Genomic DNA, 22,768 nt, shown 5'->3' on the forward strand with positions numbered 1-22,768 from the left:
TGTGGGTCTCTGGTATTGTTCTGGCTGCCGGGGAAAGACCCACTTGGAAAATTCCTCTGGCATGCCCCTACTACCAGAATTTTCCCTGCAGGCAAAAGTAGCTTGAGACAACAAAAGCATGTAAAAAACAATTGAGTGGGCAACCTGGGACAAAGGCTTACCTGCTCTAAGTCCTGCAGTGGAATGCCTGTGAGAGGAAGAAAGTCTGTTTCCTGGGAAGTAGAAAGGGCATTCAAACTCTTGTAAATAGGGGAACTCTTAAGGCCACTCGTGAGCACAATACATAGGGCCAGAAAAGACAGTGAGGACTCTACTTAGCATTCACCTTGAGTTGACCTTCCTGATAGGAGGGCTGAACTCTGATGGAGAGCACCAGCCAATGTAAAGTCAATAATTTGCAAAGATAGTGAAAGGTGTTTTTGCTTTGTTTTCTTGGTTTTGTTAGCTCCTGAGGCATAAGAAAATATCATAACACCAGCTGGGTATAAACTCAAGAAACAGACATCTTAGGGAATAAACCCTAGACTTAATATTTACAAATTTTAAAATGTACAACAAAAGATTACAAGACAAAGAAAGAAATGGGAAATGATGGCCCATCCAAAGGAAGAGGATAAAAGTTCAGAAAACATCAAGGAAGAAGACCAAATTGTGGACATACTGGACAAAGACTTAAAAAAAGTTTCTTCAGTACATTCAAGGAAATGAAGGAAAATACAGAGAATGAACTAAAGGATATCAGGAAAACAATGAAAACAATGTGAGAATCTCAATAAGAGACAGAAATTTTAAAAGACAGAACAGAACTCCTGAGTTGAAGATCATATCTTAAGTCACAAAACAAATCTCAGTAAATTAAAAAATACTGAAATCACAGTGTATCTTCTCTGATCATAATAGAATGAAGCTAGAAATCAGTAACAGAGAAATGGAAAATTCACAAATGTGTGGAAATTAAACAATGTACTTTTTTTTTTAAAGATTTATTTTATTTATTTCTCTCCCCTTCCCCACCCCCGCCCCACTGTCTGCTCTCTGTGTCCATTCACTGTGTGTTCTTCTATGTCTGCTTGCACCCTCAGCAGCTTCAGGAAACTGCGTCTCTTTTTTGGTGCGTCATCTTGCTGCATCAGCTCTCCATGTGTGCGGTGCCACTCCTGAGTGGGCTGTACTTTTTTCACATGGGGCAGCTCTCCTTGCTCACAGCACTCGTTGCATGCGGCAGCTCTGTGCATGGGCCAGCTCACCACATGGGTCAGGAGGCCCTGGGTATTGAACCCTGGACCCTTCCATATGGTAGGTGGATGTTCTGTCCGTTGAGCCACATCTGCTTCCCAAAATGCACTCTTAAATAACCAAGGGATGAAAGATGAAATCACAAGGGAAATTAAGACATATCTTGAGGCAAATGAAAATGAGCATACAGCATACCAAAACTTATTGGATGCAGTAAAAGCAGTGTTGAGAGGGAAATTTATAGCTCTAAATCTTTATATTAAAAAAGAAGAAAGCTTTAAAATTCTAACCTCAAAACTGTAAGAACTAGAAAAAGAAAAGCAAACCAACCCAAAGTGAAAGAAGGAAGGAAATAATAAGGATTAGAATGGACATAAATGAAATAGAGAATTAAAAAAACAATAGAATCAGGAAGAGGATGTGACTGAAGTGATTGAGCTCCTGCCTACCACATGGAAGGTCTGTGGTTCAGTTCCCAGTGCCTCCTAAAGAGGACAACAACTGGCACAATGGGCAGGCATGGCAAGCTGACACAATAAGATGACCCAACAAGAGACACAAGAAGAAAAACATGATGAGAGACACAACAAAGCAGGGAGCAGAGTTTCCCAGTGCCTCTGAGAGAAGATGGGCAAGACGTTGAGCTGACACAGTGGGCAGGTGTGGCAAGCTGATGGAACAACCTGACACAACAAGAGACACAAGAGTAAGAACATAATGAGAAAACAACAAAGCAGGGAACAGAGGGGCTTAAGCTATTAGGTGCCCCCCTCCCACATCGGAGGGGTGCCTCCTAAAGAAATGGAGACAAACAGACATAGCAAGTGAAAACAATGAGGGGGTAGGAAGAAATAAATAAAATATGTCTTTAAAAAACAAAACAAATAATAGAATGAACAATACCAGATGTTGGCTTTATGAAGAGATCCATAAAATTGGCAAATCTTTAGCTAGACTGCATAGGAAAAAGGAGTGGACGTAAATGAAATTTAGGACAAAAATCACAGTTGAAAAAGGGGACATTACTATTGACCCCTGAAATAAAAAGGAATATAAGAGAATACTGTGAATAACTGTGTACCAGTAAATTAGATGGCCTAGGATGAAATTCCTAGAAACATGTAAACTACTTACACTGATGCAGGAAGAAATACACAATCTCAACAAACCAGTGACTAGTAATGAGATTGAGTCAGTAATCAAAAATCTCGCAACTAATAAAAGCCCAGGACAAGATGACTTCACAGGGGAATTTTACCAAACATTCCAAGAAGAATTAACACCAATACTGATCAAACTATTCCAAAAAAGCGAAGAGGAAGGAACACTCCTTAATTCATTGTACAAGGACAAAAATCACTCTCATACTAAAGCCAGGTAAAGATACTACAAAAAAAAGAAAATTACAGACTGATATCTCTTACGAATATAGATACAAAAATCCACAACAAAATACTAGCAAATCAAATCTAAAAGCATGTTAAAGGAATTGTACACAATGATCAAGTGGGATTTATCCCAGGTATGCAAGGGTGATTCAACATAAGAATATCAATTAATGTAATACACCACATTAACAGAATGAAGGGGGAAAAAACACATGATCATCTCAATTGACAGAAAAGGCATTTGACAAAATCCAGCACCCCACCACTTAAAAAAATAGAAACAAAAGGAAACTTCCTCAACATGATAAAGGACATATATAAAAAAACCCATAGTTAACATCATACTTAATAGTGAAAGACTGAAAGCTTTCCCTTTAAGATCAGGAACAAGGCAAGGATGTCTAATGTCACTACCCTTAGTCAACATTGTACTGGAAGTTCTAGCCAGAGCAGTTAGACAACAAAAAGAAACAAAAGGCATTCATATGAGGAAAGGAAGAAGTAACACTTTTCCTATTTGCAGATGACATGATTCTGTATATACAGAAAATCCTGAAAATTTCACAACAAAGCTAATAGAGCTAATAAGTTGAATTCAGCAAAATGATGGGTTACAAGATCAACACCCCAAAATTTGTAGTGTTTCTATACATTAAAATGGTACGATTGGAAGAAGTCAAGAAAAAAAATTGCATTTACAATAGCAGCTAAAAGAATTAGATATTTAGGAATAAATCTAACCTAGGATGTAAAGGAATTATACATAGAAAATTATAAAACATGAGTAAAAGAAATCAAAGAAGACCTAAGTAAGTGGAAGGATATTCCATGTTCATGGATTGGAAGACTAAATATTGTTAGGATATCAGTTATACCCAAAGTGATTTACAGGTTCAATGAAATCCCAATAAAATTCCAGTAACCTTCTTTGCAGAAGTAGAAAAGCCAATCATCAAATTTATGTGGAAGGGTAAAGGGCCTGAATAACCACAGTCATTTTGAAGAAGAACAGAGTTGGAGGACTCACACTTCCTGATCTTAAAACTTACTACAAAGCCACAGAATCAAAACAGCATGGTACTGGCACAAGGACAGACATATAGACTAATAGAATTGAGTTAAGAGTCTAGAAACCAGCTCTCAGATTTATGGCCAACTGATTTTTGACAAGGGAGCAAAGACCACACAATTGTGAAAGACTGGCCTCTTCAACAAATGGTGCTGGAAAAACTGGATCTCCATATGCAAAAGAATGAAATTGGACCCCTACCTCACCCCTTATACAAAAATCAACACAAATTGGATCAAAAAGACCTAAATATAAGAGCTCGAATTATCAAACTCCTAAGAGAAAATGTAGGGAAGCATCTTCAGACCTGGTGTTAAGCGATGGTTTCTTAGACTTTACACCCAAAGCACAAGCACCAAAAGAAAATAAAACAGTTAAAGTCATGGGACCTCAGGATGCTCCCAAATTAAAAACTTTCGGGCATCAAAGGACTTTATCATGAAAATAAAATGACACCTTACACAATGGGAGAAAATATTGGGAAGCCACATATCTGATAAGGGTTTAATATCCTGGATATATAACTAAATTCTTCAGCTCAACAACAGAAAGACAAACAACCCAATTAAAAAATGGGAAAAGACGTGAATAGACATTTCTGCAGAGAATATATACAAATGGAGAAAAAGCACATGAAGAATAAAGTTCAATATCACTAGCTATTAAGGAAATGCAAATCAAAACTCCAATGAGATACCCTCTCACACCTTACTGAATGGCCATTATTTAAAAAAAAAAACAATAGCAGAAAGCAGCAAGTGCTGACGAAGTTGTAGTGAAATAAGAACACTCATTCATTGTCCCACCTACAACTTCTCTAATAAAAAGTTCTTTTAGCTTGTTTCTTAGGAGGTACCAGAGATCGAACCCACACCCTTGTACATGGAAAGCAGGCTCTCAGCCACTTGAGCTACATGTACTCCCTTCTAAAAGACTTTTTAAACTAAATTTATTATTTCCCTATTAATACCATAAATTTAGAGCTAACTTATCTTTTTATTTTTTTAAAGATACTTAGATTACATAAATGTTATATAAAAAATACAGGGTATTCCCACATGCCCTCCCACACTTTCCCACATTAACAACATCCTTCATTAGAATGGTACATTCATTGCAATTAATGAACACATTTTGGAGCATTGCCACTAAGCATGGATTATAGTTTACATTGTCATTTATACTCTCTCCCACTCAATTCTGTAGGTTATGGCAAGATATATAATGGCCTGTACCTGTCATTGCAGTGTCATTCAGGACAATTCCCAAGTCCCGAAAATGCCCCTGTATTGCACCTGTTTTTCCCTTTTCTGCCCCCAGAACCTCTGGTGGCCACTGCCTCCACATCAATGATATAATTTCTTCCATTGCTAGAATCACAGTGAGTCTATAGTAAAATACAAGTCTATTTTAGTCCATAGTTCATTCCCCAATCCCATGGATTCTGGGATGTGATGTCACCTCCTCCTGTCATTGAGAGGGGGCTTCAATCCCATAGGGCCAATGGATGGATGGGACTTCTTGCTTGCAGTTGTAGACCCCCTTGGTTCCTTGGTCTACTGGTTATCCATCATCACCTCCTTGTTAGTTGTCCTTGGTGAGGACCAATGTCCTTGGTGAGGAGAGTAGGTGTTGCAACTCTATTTAGATTCAGGGCCCAGCTGGCACATGGCAGCTCAAAGATTTAAGGCTCTTGGATGTATATCTACCAACTCTAGTACTAATTATAGATTCAAATAGAAGGACAGAGAGCCATGTGTAGGTAAACCACAACTGAGTCCAACTCTGTCATACTGGGGAGCATAAATTCCTTGCCACTGGCCAAGCACCTAACTCCTGAGCTATCTGTCCTGACTAGTGTCTGGATGTTTCCAGAGCCCTCAGGATCCTCACTATTTGGGGTAGTATCTACTTCGTCAGGCAATGAGATCCTGCTGGGACATGCATAAGTGTAACCTCTGAGATGACCTCTTAACTCACTTTGAAGTCTCTTAGCCACATAAACTTACTTGTTTTTACCTTCACCCCCTTTTTGTCAGGATCTTTTTCCAGTTACATTGCTAGTTGGTGCTTGGTAGTACCAACAGGAAGACTCTCAGGAGATAACTCTTAGGCACCCTATCATACTAGGCTAAGTTTCAATTTCAAGAGTAAAGGTTCATACGCACAGTCATCAATATCAAAGGCTGGTCAATGGATCATCCTTTTTCACTAGTCATTGCCCCTGTACTTAGGGGATTCTTGATGTTCCATCAGAGAATGTGGCAGGATGGGAATTCGATATTCTTTCAGTTATTGTGTGAATCTCCACCCACCCTGACAATGCTCCATGAACATTTGAACATATTTATATGCCTTTTATGTATGCCCAGGTGAGCTTCCTCCCATGTATCCCCCATCACTGACACCCTGCACCAATGATCCTCTTCTGACATAGTTATAACCCTTCTGTGATCCAAACCTCTTCAAAAATGAAGCCAATAAAATAGCCAAATACAATTAAGAAAATGAAATAATAATGATGGTCTTAAAAATAAATAATACATTTTCAATTGGCAGTGATTCCTTGTATGCCAATCCTAAATTTCTCTGATCTCTACCCTACTTGTAAAATCCCACAAGCAATAAATGATCTAGAAGCAAAAATACCCAAATATACCAGGACATAAGCAAGAACTCCACCCCACCCCCACAAATGAAATAATGTTTATATTCTTTTTTTTTACATTTTTTATTAGAGAAGTTGTGGGTTTACAAAAAAATCATAAAATACAGGGATCCCTATTAGGGTGGGAAACAACAAAAGTAGAATGGCAGGGCATGGACTTTGGAGTGCCACACCTGGCTTAAATCCCTACCTGGGTGAGCTGGGCTGTTATATAACCTCCTTCTGAACTTCAGTTTCCTTATCTGTTAAAAAGGGGTGGTCAGTCTCACCTTGAAATTTTGCTATTACAAGGTACTTAGTGTGCTTGACTTAGTGCTAGCAGATGGTAAGAGTGTCCATTGAAGACTGGGTTTCTTGAAATCATGGATAGTTCAAATCATTCACACCAGAATCAAGGGGAATAACAGATTAAATGGCTTTCGGATTTTAATGAGGCACATTTCACTCTTCAGGTATTTTACAGGTTTTCTTTAGCATGCTTTATGCTTTGGGGAAGGTGGGTGGTAGAATTTTCCTGGTTGTTTTCTGTGCTGCCTTTGGAAGAACTGTGGACTGCTTACAAGCAGAAAAAGGCCATTTTCCCTTGGCAAGTGGTTCTCAGGACAGAACCCTAGGCTAACGGGATGTGAGTGGAAGGAGACTTATAGAGAAATGATGGCTCTGTTGGGGAGGTGATTAACCATGGCCTGCAGGAAATGGCTCTGGTCTGGAGTTCTAGGACATCGAGGGAGGGAGCTTACACGTGTGTGTGTGTGTGTGTGTGTGTGTTTGTCTGTCTTGTGCTGTCCTGGCCCAAGGCAGGGGCTGGGGGTCAACCTTCTTGGCCTCGCCCAGCTTTTCCTTCTGCCAGAGTCTGTGCTAAGCCTCCTTCCCAGCTTTGATGCCCATCTAAGATGTGTGCTAAAGGTAGTTTTTTTTGTGTGTTGGGAAAGGAATTGAGACATGAAGGGGAAGGACACCTGAGTTTTGAGTAGAAATATGTGTTTTCTAAGATAGAGAATGCTATCATAATGATCTTCAGACCTGTTTCTGTTGCTGTTGAATGAATTTCCAGAAGGGAAGTTACTGGGTGAGAGGGCATGAGTGTCATATGGCCGTGACTGTGTTGCTATAGTACCTTTCAGAAGCACTATAACAATTTGCAGAGTTGTTGCCAGAGTATGAGGTAACATTTAACCCCTACCTTGTATCTGGGTTCTAAAACCCTGTTTTTTCCCCATGCAGCTGCCCTCCAGGCACTAAAGCGTAAGAAGAGGTACGAGAAGCAGCTGGCACAGATTGATGGCACACTTTCTACCATCGAATTCCAGCGGGAGGCTCTGGAAAATGCCAACACGAACACCGAGGTGCTCAAGAACATGGGCTATGCCGCCAAGGCCATGAAGGCTGCCCATGACAACATGTACGTGACCACTCACTCGTGGAGCAGAGCACCCGTGCGGCAGGGCAGTCCTGCCTCTGAGATGCCTTGTGTCCAGGCCATGGCCTTGAGCAGACCCCCTAACTGATCCATTCAAACACCTGAGTTTGTTTTAATTTGCATTCTTTTTTGGAACTCCTAAAATGGATTATGCACCTTGCTACCTTCAGTAGCAGATCTCATGGACTGAAACTTAGTATTTTCTGAGTGAATCAGGCTTATTATAGTGAACATAGCATTTCAAGCTGGAAAGGTCCTTAGAAGGTCCTCTCAGCCAGGCCTTTATTATGGAAGTGGGGAAGCTGAGTCCCAGAGAGTGGAGATTATTTTATTTGCCCTGGGATATGAGTGAGCTTGGACAGAGCTGGAATTAGAATCAGTGTCCATTGTTTTTTCCTGATGCTATCAGGGGCTCTGAAATGTGTTACATCAGAAGGCTTTAGAGCTCTCTGGTCCACATCTGCTTTATATATATATATTTTTTTATATACATATATTTATATATTTATTGAGGTATATTGTACATGAACATAAATAATAGGTATATAGTAAAAGTTGTGAACTTATAAAATAAACATGCATAACATCACACAGGGGTCCATCACACAGGGGTCCCATACATCACCCCACTACCAACACCTTGCATTGCTGTGAAACATTTGTTATAAACTATGCAAGAGCATCATCAAAACATTACTACCAGCTATAGTCCATATCTTACATTTGGTGTATTTTTCCCCCAATCTATCCTTTTTTTTTTAAATATATTTTTATTACAGAGGTTGTGAATTTACAAAACAATCATGCACATGTGTAGAATTCCCTTCACTAACACACCACACTGCGGTAGAATATTTGTTACAGATTATGAGATAATATCATCAGACTATTACCAAAACCATGGTCCACAGTATACATTTGGCACACTTTTTCCATACACCCTTGCCATTATCAACACAGTACATCTTTGGCATTGATGCAAGAATATTACAATATTGCTGTTAACCACAGTCCGTAGGTCACACCAATTGCATTTTTCCCATGCTTCTTCACATTCCCACCACCCTGCAATAGTGATGTACATCTATTCTAGCTCACAGACGGCCACTCTTGCATCTGTACCATCAACCACAATTCTCAGCCACCTCTGGGTTCACTGTGTTATTCAGTTTCTATACTATTCTCTAGCTTTCTTTCAATTCACACATACATCCCTAGACTACCCTTTTCGGCCACAATCCCATTTATAAACCAGCTGCTACTCACTATAATGTGTTACCATCCACTCTATCCATTTACATCTGCTTTTGATGGAATTTTCTGCCTCCTCCTTATTCTTGGGCTTTGCTTCTCATTCTTGTTAGTTGTCCTTGGTGAGACCAGTGAACCGGAGAGTAGGTGTTGCAACTCCGTTGAGATTCAGGGCCCAGCTGGCACATGGCAGCCCAAAGATTTAAGGTTCTTGGGCGTACATCTCCCAACTCTAGTACTAATTATAGATTCAAATAGAAGGACAGGAGAGCCATGTGTAGGGAAACCACTCTGAAACCACAGTGTTCTTGCCCTCAACAGTCTTTCTTCCTCTGTGTGGCTATATTTGCAGTGGCCTAAGAAACTATTAATAGATAAAAAAGCTTGTTAAAATTAAGGAAAGAGTAACCAGGCTTCAAATAGGACTTCCCCCATAAATAAAATTCTGTTTTTTGTGTTTGTTTTTGTTTGTTTTTGAGGTACCAGGGGCCAGGGGTTGAACCCAAGGCCTACTATGTGGGAAGCTGGTGCTCAACCACTGAGCCACATTGACTTCCCTGAGTTGGATTTTTTTTCCTTCATTTTTGTTCTGCTTGTTGTTTCTGTTTGTTTTTTCAGGAGGTACTGGGAACCAAACCCGGGACCTCCCATGTGGGAAACGGGTGCTCTACTGCTTGAGCCACAGTCACTCCCTACATTTATTTTAGTGCCTAGGATCGACAGCATATATTTAGGGGTGCTTGGAGCCCTTTCAGCTTCCTTTTGGGTACTTAGCCATGCTGTAGAACAGGGGTTGGTGAAATACAGCCTGTGGGACTGTCCCCTATTTTTGTAAGTAAAATTTTATTGAAATGTATTCATGCCCATTCATTTACATATTGTCTTTAACTGCTTTTGTGCCATAGTAGAATATTTGTGACAGAGACAGTATGGCCCACAAATTCTAAAGTATTTACCATCTGGCCCTTTAGAGAAAATGTTTGCTGGTCTCTGCTCTAGAAATGTGAGGTTGTAGGAAATGTAGCACTTCAAATAAGTGAGGTATTTTCTGAAGCTGGATGTTTATTGGACTGAGCTTCTGGAGTGAGATCCATTTCTACATTCTCTAGGATGCCTAGCACAGAGCACATATCATAAAAGACTATGCTTTGAAGTAAATATGTATATACTATATTAAATAATGGTATGTTTGTATAGTTATAAAGGTGTATCAAATAATTCTGTATATTTGCCTTTCCTTTGGGCCTCGTAGAACTCAAATCCATAAGTGTATTTGAGCATTATAAGAAGGGTCTCTCAGGTAGCATGACTATATTTTGAGATTCGTAATTTCACTTCTCCCTGTACACAGTTACCTTTGGCCTTGAAGAAGTGCTATTGGCCCAGGAGTTAAAGTCCCATGAGACCATGGTCCCATGGTCTCATCTCATTTATTAACTTGCATGTGGGACCTTGACTATGCCACCTAACTTTGGTAAGCCTTATTTCCTTAGGATATTGGGCTAGGTAATGTCTAAGGACTTTTCTATCTACTTGATTCCATGATTCTCTATTTTAAAAGGAGGAGGAAGGCAATAATGACAAAAGAGTAATTCCTTGTAGGAAGTAATTGTAGGGGGATGGGGTTGGGAAGCAGATTGGAGGGGGGGTTCGTTCCTGCCTTGCAGACTAATTGACTGCTGTAACATCTGTCCATTTCATTTAAAGGGACATTGATAAAGTCGATGAGTTAATGCAGGACATTGCTGACCAGCAAGAACTTGCAGAGGAGATTTCAACAGCTATTTCCAAACCTGTAGGGTTTGGAGAAGAATTTGATGAGGTAAGTATTTTTGTACAGATTGCCTAAGCTTCTCAGTGACACTGAGGCTGCCTTGATATGTTATTGAAGGCTCTCAGGGAAAGAATATATAGTTTGGTAACCACTGATTCTTATCTGTCTAGAATCTTGGGCAGAGACAAGGCATGGTATTAACCTGAATTGTAGGTTTTAAGGGATTTAAGGAATTTTAAGGGTGAAACCATTTGGGATAGAAGCTTATGTGGAGTAAGGGAACCTGCATTGAGACTCTTCAGCAGCCTTCAAGGTCAAAATTGACAAGTAGTTGCCCTACACCTTTTGTGGTGTGCCTTGTGCTTAGAGCTGGGAGCTGCAGAGGTGACACGTCTGCATATGGTAAAGGTAAAGCCAAAGAAGGAATCCCTGAGGGATCTGTTGGGATCTCAGCTGACTGAGGTGTAGCAATGTGGGACCTCGAGTCTCCTATTTTTAAAATACAGTAACTGCGCCTGTTGAAGTTAATTCATTATATTAGGTTGGTGCAAAAGGAATTGCGGTTTTGGATCATGAACTTTACATCATTGTAACTAGGCTCAAACACACCTTTATCTATCAAAATAGGAACCAGTACAATCAACGCATTTTTGACAAACAAAAATAAGTTTGTTTATTCCTGCAGCATAAAAATCCCGTAGGGATTTGACAAACTCCTGGAAAGCGTTTTCTGCATTCTGCTGGTTGTGGAAGCATTTTCCTTGCAAAAAGTCGTTGAGATGCTTGAAGAAGTGGTAGTCGGTTGGTGAGAGATCAGATGAATATGGCAGATGAGGCAAAACTTCCTAGCCTAATTTGTTCAACTTTTGAAGTGTTGGTTGTGTGACATGCGGTTAGGTGTTGTGGAGAAGAATTGGGCCCTTTTTGTTGATCAATGCCGGCTGCAGGCCTTGCAGTTTTTGATGCATCTCATCGATTTGCTGAGCATACTTCCCACATGTAATGGTTTTGCCAGGATTCAGAAAGCTGTAGTGGATCAGACTGGCAGCAGACCACCAGACAGTGAGCCTGACCTTTTTTTGGTGCAAGTTTGGCTTTGGGACATGCTTTGGAGCTTCACACTCATCTGGTCATTGCCAGTTGTCTTATAAAATCCACTTTTTGTCGCATGCCACAATCTGATCGAGAAATGGTTCATTGTAGTTGCATAGAATAAGAGGAGACACTTCAGAATGACAATTTTTTTGATTTTCAGTCTGCTCATGAGGCACCCACTTAGCAAGCTTTTTTTTAAAAAAAGATTTATTTATTTCTCTCCTCTCCAGTTGTCTGTTCTGTGTGTCTATTTGCTGTGTGTTCTTTGTCCACTTCTGTTGTTGTCAGTGGCACGGGAATCTGTGTTTCTTTTTGTTGCGTCATCTTGTGTCAGCTCTCCGTGTGTGCAGCAGGCTGAACTTTCTTTTGCACTGGGCAGCTCTCCTTACAGGGCACACTCCTTGCGCGTGGGGCTCCCCTATGCGGGGGACACCCCTGCGTGGCAGGGCAACCCCTGCGTGCATCAGCACTGCGCGTGGGCCAGCTCCACACAGGTCAAGGAAGCCCGGGGTTTGAACCCCGGACCTCCCATGTGGTAGACGGATGCCCTAACCACTGTGCCAAGTCCGCTTCCCTTAAGCAAGCTTTTTCACCTTTCCAATTTGCTTCAAGTGCTGAACAACCATAGAATGGTCGACATTACATTCTTTGGCAACTTCTCACGTGGTTAGTTGTAAGAGGATCAGCTTCGATGACTGCTCTCAATTAGTTGTCGTCAACTTCTGATGGCTGGCCACTGTGCTCCTCATCTTCAAGGCTCTGGTCTCCTTTGCAAAACTTCTTGAACCACCACTGCACTGTACGTTCATTAGCAGTTCCTGGCCAAATGTGTTGATGTCGCGAGTTGTCTCTGCTGCTTTACAACCCATTTTGAACTTAAGAAAATGGCTTGAATTTGCTTTTTGTCTAACATCATTTCCATAATCTAAAATACATATAAAATAAACAGCAAGTAATAAGTCATTAGCAAAAAAACATAAAGCAAGAAATGCACATTAAAGTGATGTATAACATAACCACATTTATTAAAAGTGTATTCCAATATCAAACAGCAGATTTCAACAATGCTAAACCACAATTACTTTTGCACCAACCTAATATCTTAGATCTGAGTCCACTAAAGGTCAGCTCTTCTCTCCTGAACCTAACTCTTTGTGCTGACTTCCATTGCATAGCTGAGAAAACAGCCTGTAGCTCTCATGGCTCTTAGCACCAGGATTGTCATGTTTTCAGAGTAGAATCTGATGGACTAATCCGGTTAACTTCAATTGAGCAAACATTCTGGAGCACTTACTCTGTTTGCCCAACTCTGTGGTAAAAAAACGGAATGAAAAAATAAAATCCCTTAAGATTCTTATAATGTGGTACAGGACATCAGATGTTTACATAGATACTTGCTTTATAGAAAGAAGCATGTTTAGGATGTTTGAGTCACAGAGTGCAGAAGCTGGAGTTCATCTCCCCCTCTCTTCTTCAGAGAGGTATATGTATCCACTGAGCTATCAGGGATGAGGCATCGCTGCAGAGGCTGGGATTCTCACTCTTGTGTTTCCTTTTACCAGGATGAGCTCATGGCGGAATTAGAAGAATTAGAACAGGAAGAACTAGACAAGAATTTGCTGGAAATCAGTGGACCCGAAACAGTCCCTCTACCAAATGTTCCCTCTATAGCCCTACCGTCAAAACCAAGTGAGCTTCTTCTCTCTAAGGACTTATTATACACCATGATGCCATGTGGTGGGTAATCTTTGGATGGTTGGCTTAAGTTTGGGTCCTGAGTGTGGCCCAGGGTTGAGAACCAGAGACCCAGGTAGGATCTGTTGTGATGGCCATGGAGACAATGTCACCTGCCCTTTCATAGTTTCTCTTTAGAACAGGGTTTCTTAACCTCAGCACTGCTGACATTTTGGGCCAGATAATTCTTTGTTGTGGGGGCTGTCCTGCGCACTGTGCTAAACAGGGACGTTTAGCAGCACCCCTGGCTTCTACCCACTACATACTAGTAACACATTCCCTCTCCGCCCAAATTGTGAGAACCACAACTAAAAAATGTCTCCAGACATTGCCATGTCCTTGGTGAGGGTGGGGGTCAAAATCACACCCACTTGGGTACCACTGCTCTAGAATTTTCTCTGTCAGCAAGAGAGAAAGTTCCAGGCACTGGGAGTTTACTTCCAGGATAGATCTTGCCCCCTTCTCTAGTAGCTTGTGCTCTGCCCACCTATGAAAGCTCAGGGCCTCAGAGGCAGCCACTGGGAAAGGAACAGTTTGGGCTTTTTTAGAGTATCTATAAAGTGTTGATGTCCTTCAGGGACTAGTTGATAGACAGTATTGGGGATAACAAAATTTTTTTCCTTTCTTTCGCTCTCGCCCACTTCACCCCCTCTCCATATTTCACCCCGTGTAGAAGTATTAACACATTAGTATCAGTCTAGAAAAGGTGAAGTCATTTGATGTGACCCAGACCCAGAGAGAGTGCCCCGGGAGCAGAGTGTGCCCTGGTTGTAGTCACCTCACTCATGTACCAAGTAGTCAGCTCTCTGGAGTGGCCTGTGGACAAAGGCCTGGGGGTGACAGGTAGTTCAGGCAATTTGAGGTGGAGTCGGGTGGTGGCGGTGGTGAGGATCAGATCTACATGTCTTCTGAGGTTCCAGACCCTTTCTCCCCTTGAATGCCTGAATCCTGATCGACTGTCTCAGTGTAGGATCCTCCTTGTTTTGTCTGTCCCTGATAGGGGCTGAGGGGAGGTGTGAGGACGAAGATGCACCTGTGCCTGATTATCTGGCGTTTTCTTTTGCAGTGTTTAGGCACAGGGAAGCAGGCTGCTGCAAGGAAGGGCTGTTTTATGAACACCTTGTAGCACAGCCCTCGAACCCAGCCAGAATTCAGTCCTCCTGAATAACCTATTCTCTCTTACACAGCCAAGAAAAAGGAAGAGGAAGACGACGACATGAAGGAATTGGAGAACTGGGCTGGGTCTATGTAACCATCCTGGCCCCAGGCTGGGCCCAGACAGACTCTGGAGGCCTGCGGCAGCAGGCAGGCGTGTGTGGGTACGGGGCAGGCAGGTTGTGGTGCAGGCAGGTTGCCATCGCTCTCCAATCTTACTCCGAAGCAGTAGGGCCGCATCACCCCTCACTCTGCACAGCATGGTCTGCACCCAGCGGGACGGGTGGGGGGTGGGCGGGTGGGGGGGAAGGTGCCTGCTGTTTATAATGTTGAATTTCTGTAAAATAAACTGTATTTGCAAATCCAACATTGAGCTTCTGGACTACGCTAACTCCACTGCTGAATCCTCAACGGAAAGGGTCAACTGTTGGCAGTTGAAATGATCTGAAAATGTAGCCTCTGTCTTTTTAAGTCAGTTGACTTGTCGCACATCCCTGTAAGACTTGTATGGTACTGGCAGAAAAGTCGTTTTTAAAGAGCCATAGGCTTTTCCTTGTCTTAGTTGTAATAATGCATCTGATTTTGATTTCCTTGAGACCTGTATTTCTGTCCTTCACCTATGTGCTGGCCCCTGTGTTTTCCACTCTGGCCTACTCCCCTGTTCTTTTGGAGTTTGTGACAATGATTTGAAATGGATGGTATTCTCTTGAGAGCAAATGAGATTGTTAGAATTTAATTCCAGCTATACATTTTTCTAACATAACTCTAAGGTCCTTGTTGCTGTTTGTGATAACTGATAACTCATTGGAAACATGTGCATACATTTATATTCAGATGAAATTATGGTTTGCACTGTCTATTAAATATCTCAATTAATTTTCATACTTTGCCTTTATGTTCAATCAATCAATTAATCATTTGCCTCTGAGAGCTGACACTTTCCTGGCCAGCCTGGTATCCAGTGGAGTGTGTGGCAACAGATGGCAGGCTCGAGCATGACTTACATCAACAGTTTGAACCAAAGGACACAGCCTGTTTTAAGAGAAATGTGCTGCATTTCTGGAGGCCGTAGATCTGTGGCCCTCAACTTGCTGTTGGTGTGCTCCCTGCCCCCACCCCCCATCATTTGGTGTGGAAGATCCAGAATGGAACCTCTTCATAAGCGCTTCTCATCAGCTGCCCAGGACTTCTGACCCCAGGTCTGGGTGAGGGGAACTCCTCGACCTAATTATCCAGCTCCAGCAGGCCCAGAAACCAGGTCCAGGGCGCAGTGCCTAGGGTTTGCCTGAGCTTATTTCCAGTAGATGTGGGCCTTGTGCTAGGGCCCATGGGGGAGTGTTTTATAACGTTCAGTCCCTTTCCTCCTCTTAGGAGGTTCTCAGCCAGGCAGGAAAGAGAAGTTACATTTCCTTGGCTACAAGTGACAGAAAACTCAACTGGGATAAGCTGTAAAGACATTTACTTAGTCATGCAAAACTTAAGCTAGTATTTATTGAACATTTCCTATGTGCCAGGCGCTGTTCAAAGCACTGGGAATGAAGCAACAGACCAAGTCCCTGCCCTCAAAGTGTTAGCATTAAAATTAACTCTGGGTTTAGGTCAGTGAGTCAACCATGTTCTCAAAATCCAGATTCTTTGCATCCTTCTACTCTGACACGGGTTTCTTCTCTTTAGGCTTGTTGCTTCTTGACCATGAGATGGGCCCTTCATCACACATCCCAGGGCCAAGAAGCAGGAGGATTAGCACCAGCTAGCTTTTCTCTCACCATTGTCCATTTTAATAGAAGGCAGGCCTTTCCCAAAGACTTCACATGAACTATCCTTATGTCTCATGGGTAATAATTGTTACATGCTGCAAGGGAGTCTGGGAAAATGGGTATCAGACAGACACGTTGCCAAGACTGGCAGAAAGGTCAGTTAGAATTCTCCCTTAGGGCTGAGGGCAGGGGTCTCCCTTTCCTGAGCACCTAACTGCCCTCTTGATAACGGGACAAAATTAGGTTTCCATTAGCAAGGAAGAAGGGGGGTGGCTGCTGAATAGATGGCACCAACAGTGTCGGTCCACCATGGAGGTAGATAATAAAAACACAGGTGTGTGATTAGTGTACCAAAGTTCCTCTTAGAAAGCAAATCCATACTCTGGTTTCTCTTCAGAGTGAATAAATCTCTCTTCTGCATGTTTTCTGTGGTTTGAAAATTCTGTGCATTGGAATTCCTCAGGGAACTTGTTTAAAATGCAGTTTTCTGGGTCCCATCCCCAGAGCTAGGTGGGGGCCCAGGAATTTGCATTTTTAGCCAACTCCTTGGGTAAGTCTAATGTTCCAGGGCCCACACTTTGTAACACTCAGGTCAAGAGGATCAAGTCCTCAGGATGGCTCACATGGCCCCTCCATGACCGGGCCCCCAGTTTTCACCTTCCCCTACGTCCACCCCCAACTTCTAAACTTCTATTAGGTAGAATTTCAACCTTCTGAACATGTGCTCTTAGCCTCCAAGGCTTACATGGAACTCCCCTTGGCCTTCCTCCCCTGGACATAGCCCAACTCATCCTCCCTCAGGGAGCTGGTGTTTCCTCTTCTGCTCCCCATCTCTCTATCTACACTATCTCATCATAATTTTCTCACTCTTACCAGACAGTGAGGACACTGCATATCCTGGTCCCTAGATTTGCTTGGCACTGGTCAGGTACATAGGATGTTTACGTGAATGTATAGGTATGGTGGAAAGTTGGGGATGGCAAAACTAGTGACTGGGTGTGCCAGAAGGAGGTAGAATTTTAGCTTGGGCGTGAAAAAGTATATTTGCTACATGTACCTGTTAGGGTGGGCCATTCTAGACTAAGGGAATCTTGTGAGGGGAGACAAGGAGTCAAGAAGGCAAGGCGCTGTGCTGGCTCAGGAGGATCTGACTGGAGGAAAAGTTTGCTTGGGAAGAGGTGGGAGTAGAGTTGGAGAGTTAGGTGGGTCTAGAGTGGAGTCTTGAGGGAGACACTAAGAAGTCTACTTGGCCATTAAGAATCAGGTAGGGAAGGGAGGAAGGAGGGAAAGAAGGCAGGGAAGGGAGGAGAAAAGAAAGGAGGTAAAGAGGAAAGAAAGTTTGGTCCTCAGGCAATAATTAGGGGCCAGGGGGTGGGTAGAGATGAAGGTTTTTAGACTGCTCTCCATTTTCTTCAGCCAAGTGAGAAGGGCACTTTGGTAAAGCCCAATCCTAGTGATTGGAATTTGAGTAAAGGTGGGTGGGGCGGGGCAGGCAGGCCACCTCAGCAGCATGTGATGTAGACGCCAAGAGCACAGGGTTCTGGAATCTGGCACACAGATCTTGCTTCTGCCACTTAAGCCTAATTAGGTCACTTCATGCTGCAGCCTCAGTTTTCTCATCTGTACAGTAGAAATTACAACCTGCTTGTATCTATTTCCTAGGACTGCTTTAACAAATTACCACAAACCTGGAGGCTTAAAACAACAGAAGTATATTCTCTCAGTTTAGGAGGCCACATGTCTAAAATTAAGGTGTTGGCCTGGCCATGCTCCCTCCAAAGACTCTAGGGTAGAATACTTCCTTGCTCCTACCAGCTTCTAGTGGCGTCCGGTGTCCTTGGCTTATGGGTGCATCATTCCAATCTCTGCCCCTGTTTTCACATGGCCTTTTCCTTCATAACTCTCTGTGTTCTTTTCTGTCTCTTAGGAATGTTCTCACTGGATTTAGGGACTACTTTGAACATCAAGTTGATGTTCTCAACTTGATCCTTACTACCTTAATGACATTGGCAAAGACCCTACTGCTAAATAAGGCCACACTCTGAGGTTCTGGGTGGACATGAGTTTTGGGCTACACTATTCAACCCACGACACTGCTTCATAACTGTCGTGAGATTGTGGCAGGATTAGAGCATTGCAGTTTAGAGAGCACTGTGAGGTAGAGGTGGGAAGCACAGGTAATGTGAGCCCCACCTGCCAGATGTGAAAATTAAAGCCCAGAGAAACTTCAGGTCCTGCCGCTAACTAGTGATAAAGTGAAGAAGCGAATGAATTTCTTGTCCTATGAAGCCCATTCATTTATTCAATCATTCAACAAATATATTTGGAGCACCTCTGTGCCAGCTCTTACGAAGCTCATGATCTGGTGGGAAAATTACGCATGCCATCCTCCTTGTCACTGCCACCACAATAAAAGCCAGAAGAGGGCACCTAACCCAGGAGGGCTTGGAGGAGGAAGCACTGTCTCAGCGAGATTGAGATCGAGATCGAGATCCAGGGGTGATAAGGTCTTAGAAAGGAAAAAGACGTAACAGATGAGGAAAGAAGAGAGGAGGAAAGGAGAGGAGAGAGGAGGAAAGTTGTTCACAGCCTGTGCAAAGGCTTGCAGGCCACATGAGCTTGCTTGTGAGCTGGATGATGACAGTCAAGAGGTCCTTGGTAAATGCATTAAATGAATGACATAAATTTAAGGATCAAATGATGAGGAAACTGAGGCTCAAGGGTGCTTTTGAGTCTCACACAAGTATTAGAAGAGATACAATTTTAACTGAGCTCCCTATCTCTGGGGTTCAGGTCTCTTGCCCCACAGAAACTGCCTCCTTCCTCTCTGCTAAGCTGCATTCTGGCCTTGTTCAGAGAACAGAGGAGTCGTTGGGGCTGAGATAAAGGCCCAGAACTCTGGGTCTGGCAGCTCAGTCTGCAGTAATCCCAGGCTGGATTTCCATGGGATCTGGCTAAACTGGGCCCAAATTCCCACTTAGCAACTCTGAGCTAAAGCGCAGAGGCAGGATGCCCCTTCAGAGCAGAAATGTGTTTTGCTCACAATGACGCCTGGGCATTTTGAATTTCAACAAGAACAGCTACCCTAAACGAGCAGGGAAGCACCCGAGGTTTTAAAAGGCTGAGAAAAGAAATATAGTCAGAAATTACAGTGTTCTCCCAAAGGAGTTAAAGGACAAATTCCACAAAGAATCTCCAAGGGGCGTTTCCCAAACTTACTTGATCAGGGGGTGAGCTCCAGCTCCACGTAATACCTTTTGAGAAACGCTGCGTCGGCTCCTTCCTGGGCCGCCGGCAGCAGGAGGCGACATGACTCCGTGGACCAGCAAGGGAGCGGGGCTCAGACCCCTAAACAATGTGGAGTCCTTCCCGGGCCGCCGCGACCCCCGGCGCCCGCCGGTTTGAAGGCAGACGCCGCAGCGCCCGGCGGCCTGCAGGTGGCGCCATCTCCCAGGGAGTGAGACGCCGAGCTCTTCCCGGGCGCTTTGCGCCCCGTGGAGGGCGGGGCGAGAGGCTGGGAGGGTCCGCCCGGGATGCCTGCCCGCCTGCCGGCACCCTCTGGTGAGAGGCTGCAGGGGAGCCCTGACGGGGTGGGTAAGTGACCTGGTGTGGCCGAGCACCTGCCTGGACCTGGGGGTGAAAGGAGAGGTTGTAGGGAAAGGGGACCGAGTCCGCCAGGCGGCGGGGCCATCGTCACAACAACCGCCTTAGTAGTAAGGTCCGTTTGGCCGGGAGTCGCTGGGGAAAAGTGCCAGTGGTGAGCCCAGGGGTAGCGCTGGCCTGTCTCACGCCGCCCCATCATCCCAGCCTCATTTGGGTTATGAAGTGAGCTGTGGCCAGAGCCCACGTGCTCGCTCTCGGGACCTCTAAGCCCACTTTAACACCAGCCAGCATGTGTTAAGCCCTTCCTGGTGCCTGGCCTCTTGTTAAGGACCTTCTGGTGTTTATTTCCTTCCCCCTCACAATTCTATTACTGTGTTCCCCGTTTTACAGGTGATGACATAGGGGCTCTGAGTGGGGAGTGACCTGGCCAGGGTCTCACAGTGGGTGATACAAACCTTCCACCCGCCCTGACCTGGACATGCTGAGGCCACTGAGCCCCAGTCCGGCTCTTCATGGAAGAGGGAGGGAGGAGGATCCCAGGGCTTGCCCCTGCTGCTGGTAGCTGCTGCCCGCTGGTCTTGGGAAGCATCCCTGACCTGAGAGGCATCATGGTAGAGGGCTTTGGGCCTGGGTTCGAATCCCAGCTCTGCTGTTGATCGGCTCTGTGACACGGGTGTGGCTTTGTCTGTCTGGTCCCACTCTCCCACCTGAGCAACAGAGAGCAGATGCCAGCACCCACCTCCCTGGCTGGTGGAGGAACTTGCCATGGTGTGGGGCACATCCTGGGTGCTTGGTAGAGGGGGGCTCTGAGGAATCTTCATGCTCTACCCACCCTGGGCCCAGCTTAGAGTAGAACCCCTGGAATGGAATCCCAAGGGGTCTCTTTCCTGTCTTCCTCAATGGACTAACCAGAAGGGGATTCGAGGGGCAACTGCAGGACTGTCCTGTCCCACCAATCCTGCCCACTCACCTCCTGATGAGGAAACTGCCAGGGTGCAGCGTGAGGAGGGTCCGAGTGCTGGGGTCAGGGACTTTGCCTTGCCACGGGGTGACACCCTCCCCGCTCTGCACCTGTGTCCCCATCTCTAGTGTGGGTGTCCTGTGGAGATGGGGTGAAGAGTCCCAGCTGCGTGCAGTCAGGACACTGTCCTTGTAAAAGAGGGTGTGTATTAATTTCCTGAGGCTTCCCTAACCAAGTGGCTTGAAACACAGTTTCGTGGGTTAGGAGTCTGAAGTCACGGGGGCAATAGGGCTTCCTGCAGAGAGCCCTCCCTTGCCTGTCCCCTAGCTCCTGGGCCCCAGGTGCTCCTGGCGTCCTCCGTGTACCTGTGGCTTTCCCCGCCTTTCTCTTTTAAGGACATTGGTCATTGGGTTTAGAGCTTACCCAGGAAATCCAGGATGAGCTCATCTCATGATCTCTTTTTTTTAAAGATTTATTTTTTTATTTATTCCCCTCCTTGTCTGCTCTCTGTGTCCATTCGCTGTGTGTTCTCCTGTGTCTGTTTTATTCTTGTTAGCGTCACCGGGAATCTGTGTCTTTTTTTGTTGCGTCATTTTGCTGCATCAGCTCTCCGTGTATGCAGTGCCACACCTGGGCAGGCTGCGCTTTCTTTGCACAGGGCAGCTCACCTTACGGGGTGCACTCCTTGCCCATGGGGCTCCCCTCTGCGGGGACACCCCTGCGTGACAGGGAACTCCTTGCGTGCATCAGCACTGCACGTGGGCCAGCTCATCGCATGGGTCAGGAGGCCCTGGGTTTGAACCGTGGACCTCCCATGTGGTAGGTGGACACTCTATCCATTGAGCCAAGTCCGCTTCCCTCATCTCATGATCTTTAACTACATCTTCAAAGACCCTTATTCCAAACAAGGTCCGACTCACATGGACATATCTTTTAGCCCACTGCAGGGGGTTAGAATAATCATCTGCACACCAGAGAAATGAAAGTGAAAACTGGAGGATTCCACATGGGGAGCCCAATAAATATGAACCCGAAGGATGAAATTGAGGCACAGGGAGAAAAAGGCCACTGGGGTGTCTGGCCTGGCCGTGGCGAAACCCTTCCCCTTTGAGCCTTGTTCTTGTCTCTGGGCCAAGCTGGACCTCCTGGGCAGGGGTGGAGCCTGCGCCCACGACCCCGATGGCTGTCCCCAGGCCCAGCCCCTGGTGGGTGGGCATCTCAGCGTCCCATTCTGGCAGAGCCTTACCAGAAACATGTTTTACCCGTAAAGGGGCCAATTAAGAAGGCAAATGTTTTCAAACAGGAGGATTTATTGGCATAGAATGCGCAGTCCCTCCGAGCAGGAGGAGTGGGCGTGCACGCCGAGCCATCTGGAGGGGAGTTGTTTATCATATTTATTTAGTTACGAGTTGCTGGTTTGGAACTGGCAGGGCTTCATTAGGTGTGAGCGTGGGTCGTCTGCGAGGCGCACGTGCCCGAGGCTGCAGGCAGCTCTGTGCGCGGTATGTCTGAGCAGACGCCTGCACCACTGTGCCTGAGTGTACACGTTCATGGGCCAGCATGCATGTATTCATGTGTACATAGCCACGCTCACATGCCCTGATCATGTCCTCTTTGCAGGTGCACACACGTGTCTCTGTGTGTGCAGAGGCACGTC

At 44.6% G+C, this 22,768-nt stretch overlaps 1 protein-coding gene across 1 annotated transcript in view; it reads left to right on the plus strand.

The window, feature by feature from the left end:
* Positions 1–15,672, plus strand: part of CHMP4B (charged multivesicular body protein 4B) — a 60,441-nt gene extending 44,769 nt beyond the window's left edge. The window contains exons 2-5 of the mRNA XM_004462518.4: positions 7,586–7,763; positions 10,740–10,854; positions 13,464–13,590; positions 14,823–15,672. Coding sequence (XP_004462575.1) covers positions 7,586–7,763; positions 10,740–10,854; positions 13,464–13,590; positions 14,823–14,887 — 485 coding nt within the window. The 3' untranslated portion in view covers positions 14,888–15,672. The remainder of the gene's footprint in view (positions 1–7,585; positions 7,764–10,739; positions 10,855–13,463; positions 13,591–14,822) is intronic.
* The last annotated feature ends 7,096 nt before the right edge of the window (positions 15,673–22,768 follow it).

Source organism: Dasypus novemcinctus, chromosome 24 (assembly GCF_030445035.2).
Source record: "Dasypus novemcinctus isolate mDasNov1 chromosome 24, mDasNov1.1.hap2, whole genome shotgun sequence".
Lineage (NCBI taxonomy): Eukaryota > Metazoa > Chordata > Mammalia > Cingulata > Dasypodidae > Dasypus > Dasypus novemcinctus.